The sequence below is a fragment of the Oculina patagonica genome, chromosome 7 (assembly GCF_052425735.1).
Source record: "Oculina patagonica isolate OP01 chromosome 7, crgOcupat, whole genome shotgun sequence".
NCBI lineage: Eukaryota > Metazoa > Cnidaria > Anthozoa > Scleractinia > Oculinidae > Oculina > Oculina patagonica.
The window spans coordinates 13,006,615-13,019,850 of NC_135764.1; the positions used below are offsets into that span (position 1 = coordinate 13,006,615).

Sequence of the window (13,236 nt, forward strand, 5' to 3'; positions counted from 1 at the left end):
TAATTTTTCCCCAAAGTCTTTTTCCAAAATGTACTTACGCTTTGCGATTCTTTAAATGATACTATTTCGGTTCAATCATACTATTCCGATTTTTGTTTTGATTTGTTTAACAACGAACAAAAAATACTGTCACTTTCTGCTTGATCCTTCGTCTACAGTCGCGATTAAACGAACTGTTTTAGAAAAGGACGCTGATCACGACTGTTATTAATCGAGATGCTCATTCAGTTTTTAGCAAGCATAAGCGAGAGTATTTTTTTTTAATTTACACCAAAATATAAAGTAAAGTAATGTCTAAACGCTGGTTCTCGTATGATCGCCCGATCTTTTCTATCGCATTGATCGTTTGCAAAAACTGAGTCGATCGTAGGCGATCAAAGCAATTCCAAGCGATCAGGGGGTTCCGATATGATCGCCCCGATCGTCTGGTATAATTATGCAAAGTGCCCGGTCAAAGCCTTAGTCCGAAACAATTATTTTGGCGCCAAACTCAACATAATGAAACGAGTTACAAACACCTCGAAGTTCAATATCCATGAAAGTGAAAAATATAAGGTTAATCAAACAATATAATAATTCATGCATGATCTTTTCTTTGTTCCCACATATGAATATTCGATTTTATTCCGATCGACGCAAGTGTGTGTTTTTACGAAACTCCGATATAGCTTATGGCAGCCTTGGATGCAAGAGCAAACCTCGGGGCCTCCTGACTTCTCGTTATTGCCGTTTTACGGCAAAAGAGGAAAACGGAGGCCAAACAGAAACGTAGTTCTTGGTAATACTGATGCACCATGGGACAGTTTGGATCACTTCGATCGTCTCCCTCTGTGAAAGTAGTTCTCGTCTGCGACCGATCGCTCGGATAGAAAACGGGTGATCGCCCCGATCGTCGCAGACGTTAGTGATCGTCTCTGTAATGTCCTCATATGATCGCCCCGATCGCAAGCAAACTTTTTGAAGCGACAGAAGCGATAGAAACGATCGGGGCGAACATATGAGAACCAACCTTAACAATACACCCCAGTAGAGAGAATAGAGAGATTAAGCATGACGTTTATTTTTTCCGCGAACGGCAAAAATTCAACTTCCGCTGTCTGCCGTTTGGCGTTGGTACGCGGAAATGAGAAGTTTTGTGTTTGTCGTGAATGTGGGATTTTTTCACTAATTTTATGAGGGATTGATTTTAGAATTCGATAAAAAAAAGTAAACAAAAATGAAAGATCGACAAGCTCGCGTTTGCCGTTTGCCGCTCAATGTCTCTAATAAATCAGGCCACTTCCGCGTGATCTATTCGTTGCTCAAATCGGTTCTTGCTACTTGGCGAGTAGCAAGAACCGGAATTCGAGTTATCGGGGTAAATTTGACCCAAAATTTGATCAAGCGAAACGAGATTTAGTTCGAGTTGGCGGGGTTTTCGAGTTGTCCAACTTCGAGTTAACCGATTAGAAATGACTGAAAAGTGGGGTCAAATCCAAGGGAAATGGAAGTTAGTTCGAGTTAGCAGGGTGTTCGAGTTATCCGAGTTCGAGTTACCGGAGTTCTAATGTAATTCTAAAAGGTGAATATATTTAATCAAAAGTCTTATTCAACCCAGGATGGGTCGTTTTATAAAAATAATCTAATTTATATAGCGCTAAAATGATATAAAAATTATTCTAAAGCGCTTTACAGGTAAGATAAAATCGTATAAGTTGATATATAAAAAGGCAAACTATTAAAAGTATAAACAGATTTTTACAACGATAAAAGATTAAGAAATGTTAAAACAAGTCATATGCTTTATTACAAAAATATGTCTTTAGGTGCAACGGAACTAAATTTAGCTCTTATATTTTCGTTATTTGTTAAAAGCACGTATCATGTATTTCATTTCTAACAAGATATAGTCAGATTTTGTCTGCGCTTTAGCTGGCAATACCAAGCCGTTTTCATTGAAAATTAACTTGACTATATTGGGGTGACGGTGACTCGATCCTTTAAGGAAAATCATGAAAAAGTTCGAGATATCGGGCGATCGGGTTATCGAGAGTAAAATAAGTACGAAAACGACCTGGAGGGGAATCAGAAAAGGTTCGAGTTAGCGGGAGGTTCGAGTTTTGCTAAGGGTTTGATGTATATTGAATTGTAATCGCTCATGTTGTGACCTAATTTTATTTCTTTATAAAAAAGGTGTAAATTAGCATTCTTTCTGTAAAGTTTTTAACAGTCTTAATCATGCATTTAAGTGTGTCTCGAATGCTAGAGTAGAGCAACCAACGGATCGCTTAATCATCTCGTGCCACCATGGGTACTCGAGATAAAAAAAAACCTGACCAAAGAGCGATCTTTGCTGACGACACTGTTTACATTTTGCCTCATTAGCAAACGACTTTGCGTACAGAAGGGATCATGCTATATAAAAATTGACCTCAGGCATTTAAAGAGCTTGTGAAACGTAATTATCTTCCATTAATTAATTATCTTGTGTAGAATATTCAAGGAGATATAAGCGTTCAAAATGTCAGGTTGGCAATAGCGATAATGATCAGCTCGTACATTCTTTGTAAAATATCAGGTTTCCAAACCTGCGTCACAGAAAATTATTTCGTACATCGGGCTTACATTTATAGGGAAAGTGTCACTTACCATGTGCTTTCAATATTCAGAATTGATATTTTTGTAGCTCGAGCAGAAAATGAAAATTTTGAAAATTTTCTCGTTGGGTACTCCTGAAAGATTCCCGTATTAGGTATAGCATTGCAAACATAGAATATCTTGTACGCCTAAACGTCTACATTCTAGTTGAAAACATTTACTGCAAATTATCTTTATTTTCTTTTAAGTTGAGTTTTCGGTGAACACGTTTAAATTATTAAGGTGAGGGCTTATATCCGTAGAGGATATAACCAGATTTTTTATAAGCAGACTGATGGGCCTATCTGACCAGGGGTCTGTAAGTGAGACTTATAAGCTATTAACTTCCCTCGCTGTTAAACTAACAGTTCTAAAATGAAGTCGGTTTGCAAAATTTAAAAAACGAGTACTTTGGATTTGCCACAGTGATCAATACAGGCCACGCCAATATGATGGTCGGGCAATACTGTAATTCCTTGAATCTTTTTGGCATCGACGTCAATTGTGCGTACAAACTGGCCTTTTGTGGTACATACTAACAACTTCCCGTCACCAACGACGACGACATGTTCATTTGACCAGTCAAATGCGATTTTAGTGCATTTGCAAGATGTTTCCAAGGGAAACTGGGAAATGTGGTAGCCCTCATCGTCAAACACTTGGACAAGGGAACCACCTCTATCGAGTACCATAACACGGCTATCACTAACAGCAGTGATGTCCAATGCATCACTCAACATTTTTTCTCCAAAACATCGAACAAACTCTCCGTCAGTCTTAAACACATCAATCGTATCTCTGCCGAATGGATATTCCCCTCTTCCCAGCAAAAGCACTTTGTTGTTGTCGCTCACTGTCAGTGAATGATATCTGTGCCCTACTGTCAAAGGAACCTTGCAAGGCAGGTTGGCAGTCTTTCCAAAACAGAACAGGCAGCATTCAATCTTGGTCAACTCAAATACATCCGATACTGGAAAACTGATCGGATTCAGTTCCACAAGTACATAAATGTTATCGTTCCTGTCTGTGGCCACATCACAAATTTTTGTTCTGCAATTAGTTTCGGGATGAAGATAATGCGAAAAGTTACCACTGCTATCGAATACCTTTAAGTCAAGGTCTGCAACAATAAATTGTCCTTCACTGGTGGAAGTGACAGCCACTAGATCCTCCAATCTGTGTTCCCCTTGCTGACCAAAAGACCATGATACGTATACCGGCATCCAGTAGTGCCACATACCCAGTTTACGCAGAGTTTCAGCTACTCTAGGGTCACGCAATACGTCAACCGTCTCCTCTCTGTAGTCAACATGAGGCCAGTTTAAAATCCACTTGTTCTTTTTAAACCCACAGACTAGTTGCGTGACATCGTAAACTACACGGTTTAAGCGATAAACAGTGAAAATAATTTCGCGGCGTTCGGCCTTACTAAAACGAGCCCAGAAGCCTTTTTTGAACTCGACGGCAAAACTGCCTTGAACAGCCGGCATGGAGTGAAGCTCTTCAAGGCACAACATGCCTGCAGCTATGGCATCCTTAGGATGATCTACCTTCTCTAGTATTGTCGCCGCAACACGAATAACCATTGCTTGAATGCGATCAATGGTGCTCAGAGCTTCATTATTGAAGGCTTCTGTTGCTTTCAAACAGGATACTTTGAACTCTTCTTTTGCATTGGAAAGCGCCCTTTTATCAGCATCATCCAATTGAGTAAGTTGCAAGTTTTTCATACCCTTGGCTAAAGAAACCGTCTTCCCCGCGGCTACAGTGGGCGTTGAGCACAAGTCGTGGACCTGTAAGCATTCCTCTGGACCATCCTTACCACTTTCTACCTTGTTAAGGAGTTCAAATAGGTAAGCGACCCCTCGCTTTAAGTAGCTGATGCTCGTTAAAAGATCTTTTCTTGCCAACCCGTCCAACTTGGATTTGATGTCGTCTATTTCACGCACGATCAATTCTCGAACTCTCTGATCTGTTACATCACCATCTTTCAACTTCTCCGCTGCCTTATCTCTGCCTTTATTCACAAGCAAGCCAATAGTGGACTTTAACACGGCTGTTACAATCGAAGACATAATTACCAAGATATAAACTGGAGTGCTTTAGGACTCAGTTCAAATGACCTTCGTTGTGGAGTGTCGTTATTTTTATATAATAACAAACTATGATAGGGACTGTCCCTTGTGCACGTAATTGACGTACTGACGTCACGGGTCACGAACAGTCTGATTTCAGAGTGAAGCCGTTCATGAAGAAAACCACGATCCGCGAAAAGTTACCAATCTTAAAGATTTTTCACTTCAGCGATCCGGATTAAATTAATTATAACGTCCAGACGGTTTATCCAGAAACAACGATTTTCAACATGAAATGACAATTGGCGTGACTGCGGATTCGTGAAGGAGGTCAGTTGGACCAGAAATGTCTTGCAGTATGTCAGACAAATATCGTGTTGATTTATGCATGACCTGCTCGCGATCCATGTTTCCCACTGAACAGTGCTGATTCCGGGAAACAGGAGTAGTGTGCATGAAGAATACCACGAAAATTAAAGTAAACAATCCAAATAGCATTTCACTTCAACGCTCTGTATAGGAACTACAAAACCAGCCATTGGTTTTTATTTGAGTCGTAGTTTCAGTTTAGAGAGAAGGTTAGAGTTAAACATGAAATGACAAACTAAGAGCATGACTGAAGAAATGCTGTGTAATGCGTCCTGAAATGCGAAGTAGTAAAGGAAGTCATCCGGTAAATTGAAGGGAAGTGACTTCATCTGCTTAAATCAAATATCGTTTTGGTTCTTGCGTAACCCGCGCGTGACCCATTTCCCACCAAGCATTGCCGATTCTGAGAAACATTACCGCAGTTTGAAAATTAGCAGACATTTATTTTTATATGACGTGCAGGGAATGTAAATAGATCAAAACCAAAGTAAATAGTAAGGTTTTTATTCTTTCAGACATCAACCAATATCTTAGATATCAAAAAATAAATTGCTGGTTAAAAATGTTCGTTGTTTTATTTTAGGAGTCGAAGATTAAGGTTCAGTTTAGAGAGAAGGTTAGATTTAAACATGAAATGACATAAAGAAGAAATGTTGTTTGTGCAATGCGTCCTGAGGAAATGCGGAGAAGTAAAGGAAGTCAGCAGGTTAATTGACGGGAAATGACTTGCACTACTTCAGACAAATACCGTGCTGATTTATGCGTAACCCGCGCGTGACCCATTTCCCACCGTACAGTGCCGATTCTGAGAAACAGGGGACGTTTTACCGCAAATTGAAAGTTAGCAGACATTTATTTTTATAGATCAAAAAACCAAAGTAAATAGCCAGGTTTTTATTGTTTCAGACATATCAAAAAATAAATTGCTGGTTAAAAATGTTCTTTGTTTATGAGTCGAAGATTAAATAAGTTTCAGTTTAGAGAGAAGGTTAGATTTAAACATTAAATGACATAAAGCATGACTGAAGAAATGTTGTGCAATGCGTCCTGAGGAAATGCGGAGTAGTTAAGGAAGTCAGCAGGTTAATTGACGGGAAGTGTTTTGCACTAAGCTTCAATCTACGTGGTGGTATTTTAACGCGAGGCCCGAAAATTTTTATTTTTAGTCCGATCCCTCATGTGACATTTTCTAAATCAGTTCTTCTTAACCTGGAGTGAACATTACGCTTAATCCATGAGATGGAATTTTTCCCAAAAGACCCAAACTGTTCGTGTCAAGTTTCAAACTGGCATGTTTTGCTGGATCTGGATAGAAAATAAGCTTCAATCTACGTGGTGGTATTTCAACGGAAGGGCCGATAGTCTTCATTTTCAGTGCCTCATGCCACACTACCTTATTCAGTTCTTTTGGACCTGGAGTGAAAATTGAGCTGAATCCATGCGATTGATGGCATTTTTCCATGAAGACCCAAACTCTACGTTTCAAGTTTCAAACTTGCAGGTTTTGCTGGATCTGAAGATAAAATAACTTTAAATTCATGGTCAGGTTTTCAACGCAAGGGCCGAAAATCTCCATTTTCAGTGCCTCATGTAACGCTTTCTTACTCTGTCTTTTGGACCTGGAGTGAACATTAAGTAGAATCCATGTGAAGGCATGTGAAGGCCCAAACTGTACGTTTCAATTTCCAGATTGGCAGGTTTTCCTGGTTCTCGAGAGAAAATAACATTAAATATACGTAGTGGTATTTCATACTGTATGTTCCAAATTTCAAACTGGCAGGTTTTGCTGATCTTCATGGAGAAAAAATAACTTTTAAAATACGTGGTGGTATTTCAACGCAAGGGCCGATAATCTTCAGTTTAAGTGCCTCATGTGACAGCTTCTTATTCGGTTCTTTTGGACCTGGAGTGAAAATTAAGCTGAATCCATGGGGTGGTTTTATTAACAAAAGGCCCAAAATGTACGTTTCATGTTTCAAACTGGCAGGTTTTGCTGGATCTGTACAGAACATAACTTTTAATACAGTAAAAACCCGCGTATAAGAACAAGTGGATTAAGAACACCCAGGCCTGATTTTAGGAAATAAAGTACCATTTATATATAAGAACACATTCAGCCTGAAAAATGAAAGTTGTTCTTATATGGAAACATATCAAAGATCAACACTACTTTTCATTGCACACATAATAGTTCCACCCCAATTACAGTACAGTATTGCCTTGATTTATCAATTTTATTAAAATTAAAATACAATTGTGTGCATATATATTGATTTCATCTAATGGTAGCCTAGTATGAGAGTGATAAATGATCGCCGCAGTGAATTTCCAATTTAAGCAATTGGAATAAAGAAGCCTGAAAAAATTCAGGGCTTCAACGGGATTCGAACCCGTGACCTCCGCGTTACCGGTGCGATGCTCTACCAACTGAGCTATTGAAGCCACACATTGGGAGCGAGGTCAATTGTGAGTTCATATTTTCCCGTGAGAAGAGTGAAATGATGTAATGTATATGAAATGATTCATATATGAACTGCGGATGTATATGAGAGTGATAAATGATCGCCGCAGTGAATTTCCAATTTAAGCAATTGGAATAAAGAAGCCTGAAAAAAATTCAGGGCTTCAACGGGATTCGAACCCGTGACCTCCGCGTTACCGGTGCGATGCTCTACCAACTGAGCTATTGAAGCCACACATTGGAACCTCGCTCCCAATGTGTGGCTTCAATAGCTCAGTTGGTAGAGCATCGCACCGGTAACGCGGAGGTCACGGGTTCGAATCCCGTTGAAGCCCTGAATTTTTTTCAGGCTTCTTTATTCCAATTGCTTAAATTGGAAATTCACTGCGGCGATCATTTATCACTCTCATATACATCCGCAGTTCATATATGAATCATTTCATATACATTACATCGGTAGCCTAGTATGTTCCTTATTTTAAGAAACATTTTTTTAAGAACACTTAAGAACACTTACAGGCTGATTTTGCAGATTATAACCCTTTATATAAGAACCAAATCAGCCTGAACCGCCAAAATAGGTGTTCTTATACGCGGGTTTTTACAGTATACGTGGTGGTATTTCAACGCAAGGGCCGAAAATCTACATTTTCTGTGCCTCATGTTACAGGTCCTTTATCGGTTCACCTGGTCCTGGTGTGAACATTACACTTAATCTATGTGATGGCATTTTTCCCAAAAGCCCCAGACTGTACGTTTCAATTTTAGGACTGGCAAGTTTTAATAGATATGTAGAGAAAATAACTTTTAATATACGTGGTGTTATTTCAACACAATGACCGAGAATCTTCTTTTTCAGTAGTGCATATGACATTTTTCTTATTCGCTTCTTTTGAATTTGGAGTGAAAATTAGTCTTAATCAATGGAGTGTTATTTTTTCCCAAAAGGCCCAAACTGTACGTTTAATGTTTAAACGGGCAGTTTTTGCTGGATCTGGAAAGAAAATATTTTTAATATACGTACTTTTCCTGTGCCTCATGTGACACTCTCTTAATTGTTATTCGGTTCTTTTGGACCTGGAGTGGATATAAGGTTACATCCACGTGGTGGCATTTTATCAAAAAGGCCCAAACTAGCAAATTTTACTGGATCTGGTCAGAAAATGACTTTTATATGCGTGATGGTGTTTCAACGCAAGGTCCAAAACCCTACATTTTCTGTGCGTCATGGGACCCTTTTTTTATTCGGTTCCTTTGGACATTGAGCTGAATTCATGTGATGGCATTTTTCCCAAAAGACCCAAATTGTGCGTTTCAAGTTTAAAGCTGGCAATTTTGCTTGTCTGTAGTGATATAGAATGAAAATAACTTATAATATACGTTGTAATATTTCAACACAAGGGCAGAACAAATTCACTTTTTAGTGCCTCATGTGACACATTCTTTTACTATTCTTTTGGAGTCTAATGTTCACATTAGAGTGAACATTAGGCTGAATCAACGTGATGGCATTTTTACCAAAAGCCCAAACTGTACGTTTCAAGTTTCAAACTTGCAGTTTGTACTGTATCTGGACCGAAAATAACTTTAAATATACGTGGTGGTATTTCAGCACAAGGGCCAAAAAGCTTCGTTTTCAGCGCCTCAAGCGACAGCTTCTTACTCTGTCTTTTAGACCTGAAGTGAAAATTAGGCTGAATACATGGGATGATATTTTTCCCAAAAGGCCCAAACTGTACGTTTTATGTTTTAAACTGGCAGGTTTCGCTGGATCTGGAGAGAAAATAACTTTTAATATACGTGGATGTATTTCAACACAAGAGCCGAAAATATACGTTTTCTGCGCCTCATGTGACACTTTTGTTAACAGTTCATCTGGACCTGGTGTGAACATTAGACTGAATCCTCGTGTTGGCATTTTCCCCAAACAAACTGGCAGTTTTTGCTGGATGTGGAGAGAAAATATGCGTGGTGGTATTTCGACGCAAGGACCAAACATTTTCTTTTTAAGTGCCTCGTATGACATGTTCTTACTCTGTTCTTTTTGACCTAGAGTGAAAATTAGGCTGAATCCACGTGATGGCATTTTTCCCTAAATGCCCAAACCGTTTGTTTCATGTTTCAAACTGGAAGGTTTGCTGGATCTGCAGAGGAAATAACTTTTTATAATATACGTGTTGGTATTTTAACGCAAGGGCTGAAAATCTTCATTTTCGATGCCTCATGTGACACTTTTTTATTCGGTTCTTTTGGACCTGAAGTGAATATTAGACTTAATCCATGTGATGGCAAAAGGCCTCATTTAAACATTTCAAGTTTGAAACTGGCAGGTTTTGCTGGATCTGGAGAGAAAATAAATTTCAATATACGTAGTGGTATTTCAACGCAAGAGACCAAAATCTTCATTTTCAGTGCCCCCTGTGACAGGTCGTGACACTTTCTCATTTGCTTATTTTTGACCTGGAGTGAACTTTAGGCTGAATTCATTTGATAGCATTTTTAAAAAAAGGCCTTAACTGTACGTTTCAAGTTCCAAACTCGCAGGTTTTGCTGGATCTGGAGAGAAAATACTTTAAATGTACGTGGTGGCATTTCAACACAAAAGCTGAAAGTCTTCATTTTCTGTGACTGATGAGACACTTTCTTATTTGGTTCTTTTGGACCTGGAATAAACATTAGGCTGAATCCATGTGATGGCATAGAATGCCCAAACCGTTTGTTTTAAGTTTTAAACTGGCCGGTTTTGCTGGATCTGGGGAGAAAATTACTGTTAATTACGTGGTGGTATTTTAACGCAAGTGCCGAATATCTTTATTTTCAGTGCCTCATGTGACACTTTCTCATTCGGTTACAGTCCAACCTCTATTAAGCGGCCAGATTAATAGAGGTTGGCCGCTTAATAGAGGTACAATATAAATAAGATAGGAACGGCAGTAAACATGATTTTATTAACACTATCTAGCAAAATGCTTTTAAAAACGGTGAACATATAAGGATATTAATCCAAAATTCATTGTAACAAAACATCAAGTGCATTTCCAGCCCATAGCTCTAACACAGAGGGCACGCAGTTGAAATGTGCAGTATTTCCTCGAGTTGATAATGTACAGAAAAATATGCAAAACATCGTTGACAAGTTTCTTAGGCCTTTTTGCATTAACAGTCAGTATGTGAAAAAATTTAGCGCGAGATATTTCAGGGACGATATAAATCATCTGTCACCATTTCGCTTGGAAAGATAATTTGCTGGCCGTTTAATGGAGGTAAAGAACCATAAATTATAAATACAATACACTTGCGACAGCAAAAAGGTGGCCGCTGCCGCTTAATAGAGGTGGCCGTTGAATAGAGGTAGCAAATACAGCAGTTTTTTTCTTATTTATTTTTTTTATTAATGCTCGCAACAATACAATACAAACAAAGAACAATAAAAGTTTACAAGGGTACCTGACTTGCTTTCTTGCCTAAATACTATGAAGATCAGAGAGTGATCGAAGTGAAAATATGATTTTATAACAGTATTGTTGACATTGGGGATTTACTGTTGTGAAACAAACCAATAGTCTAGCCGACATCTTATTTTTCCAGAGTTGTCGCTCCAGGTGAAACGCGTTTCAGTTTGATTTTGTAGTGTCCCTATGCCATTTAGATCTAAGCTGCTACTTAGCTCATTTATAAGATGTTTTACTTTTATAAGATGTTTTACTTTTATAAGATGTTTTACTTTTATAAGATGTTTTACTTTTATTAGATGTTTTACTTTTATAAGATGTTTTACTTTTATAAGATGTTTTACTTTTATAAGATGTTTTACTTTTATTAGATGTTTTACTTTTATAAGATGTTTTACTTTTATAAGATGTTTTACTTTTATAAGATGTTTTACTTTTATAAGATGTTTTACTTTTATAAGATGTTTTACTTTTATAAGATGTTTTACTTTTATAAGATGTTTTACTTTTATTAGATGTTTTACTTTTATAAGATGTTTTACTTTTATAAGATGTTTTACTTTTATAAGATGTTTTACTTTTATAAGATGTTTTTATTTATAAGATGTTTTACTTTTATAAGATGTTTTACTTTTATAAGATGTTTTACTTTTATTAGATGTTTTACTTTTATAAGATGTTTTACTTTTATAAGATGTTTTACTTTTATAAGATGTTTTTATTTATAAGATGTTTTACTTTTATAAGATGTTTTACTTTTATAAGATGTTTTACTTTTATTAGATGTTTTACTTTTATAAGATGTTTTACTTTTATAAGATGTTTTACTTTTATAAGATGTTTTACTTTTATAAGATGTTTTACTTTTATAAGATGTTTTACTTTTATAAGATGTTTTACTTTTATAAGATGTTTTACTTTTATAAGATGTTTTACTTTTATAAGATGTTTTACTTTTATAAGATGTTTTACTTTTATAAGATGTTTTACTTTTATAAGATGTTTTTCTTTCTGAGTCCTTTCCACCTACTTTACATTCTCGTCCCCATAGCCCTTCCGTTTCTCTTAGCCGGCTGAGCCTTGGCACAAGAAAACGAAGGGGAGACAGGATTTTCAGTCCTAGATTCAAGAACTTCCGATCTTCATGTATGCAGTCATGACGTTTCAAAAGAATGTGTGAGAGAGTCGTTACGTTTTCGTCTGCCATTTAGGAATTCTTTGTTACAAACAGCCAATCAAAATTAATTCAAAAATCCTATGTCCCCCAGAGCCCTCCGTTTTCTCGTGCCAAGCCGGCTTCGAGAAACGAAAGGGCTATGGGGACGAGAATGCCTACAATATCGATGTTTTCGAGAGTAATCTCGTTCCCAGATCTCTTGTGGACGAAGCCGAGATCTGAGAACGAGATTATTTCATAGAGCAATCGCCACAATATTATGCGTTGAAAAAGTACGCAACTTCTGTAACAGATTTTCATAGAACATTACTTGAACATTTTGGTCGTTTGGGGAGTAGATGTTAACAAATGTAAAATCGATTGTTTCGTTTAAGATCAGAAATCTTCCGTCTTTGTCGTAAATAACTTGAACGCATTCTGGCTTAACTGCTGGATGGAAAAGAATCATGACACCTCTACTGTGTTTTGTACCATGAGAAAAATAAACATCACCACCCCATTCTGCTCGCCAATAACGTTCTATATTTGGGTCGATATAAGTTTCTTGTAGAAAAATTACGTCGCTTTTACTATAGTGGAGCCATCCAAAAATTTTCCTGCGCTTAAGCGAGATACAACTGAAATTTATGTTGAAATCGATGTTGTCGTCGGACTCTTTATTGTTATATGGGATTTGTCACCTCTGCGAAGGCATACTTCAGCCCGCCTAAGTTATTTATAACAAAAAGCAAATGCACACCTAGTACAAAAGTTAACACCAAACAAAGAATACGTTAATAAATTAAACCGCAAAGCGGCTGAAAGTACAGAAAGGGAAAGAAATGGTTAATTAAATTCATGACACTTCTTTTCGTATCCTCCTACAATTCCTCGCATTTTAACTAAATACAAAATATTGAGAGGTTATGGCGAACGAAAAAAAGCATCTTAATTTTAAACTAAATCGTCTGCATTGTAAATAGGGGCAGGTCGATCTTCAGTTTCGACTTCGCAATAAAGATCTAACCATCTATAGTCTGTGTCAATTCAACTGCTTTTTCTTTTTCGAGACCTTAGAAATTCTGGTCAGGTTCTCGTTAATGTAAC

The 13,236-nt window shown here is 37.4% G+C and overlaps 1 protein-coding gene and 1 long non-coding RNA gene across 2 annotated transcripts in view; one reads left to right on the forward strand and one right to left on the reverse strand.

The window, feature by feature from the left end:
- Nucleotides 1–10,500, forward strand: part of LOC144661303 (uncharacterized) — a 45,617-nt gene extending 35,117 nt beyond the window's left edge. The window contains exon 3 of the long non-coding RNA XR_013572253.1: nucleotides 10,409–10,500. This is a non-coding gene — a long non-coding RNA (uncharacterized LOC144661303). The remainder of the gene's footprint in view (nucleotides 1–10,408) is intronic.
- Nucleotides 2,161–5,169, reverse strand: LOC144661249 (uncharacterized). Its single transcript, XM_078521946.1, has one exon. The coding sequence runs from the start codon at nucleotides 4,689–4,691 to the stop codon at nucleotides 3,012–3,014; it is 1,680 nt and encodes a 559-aa protein (XP_078378072.1). The 5' UTR covers nucleotides 4,692–5,169; the 3' UTR covers nucleotides 2,161–3,011.
- Nucleotides 10,501–13,236: the final 2,736 nt, after the last annotated feature.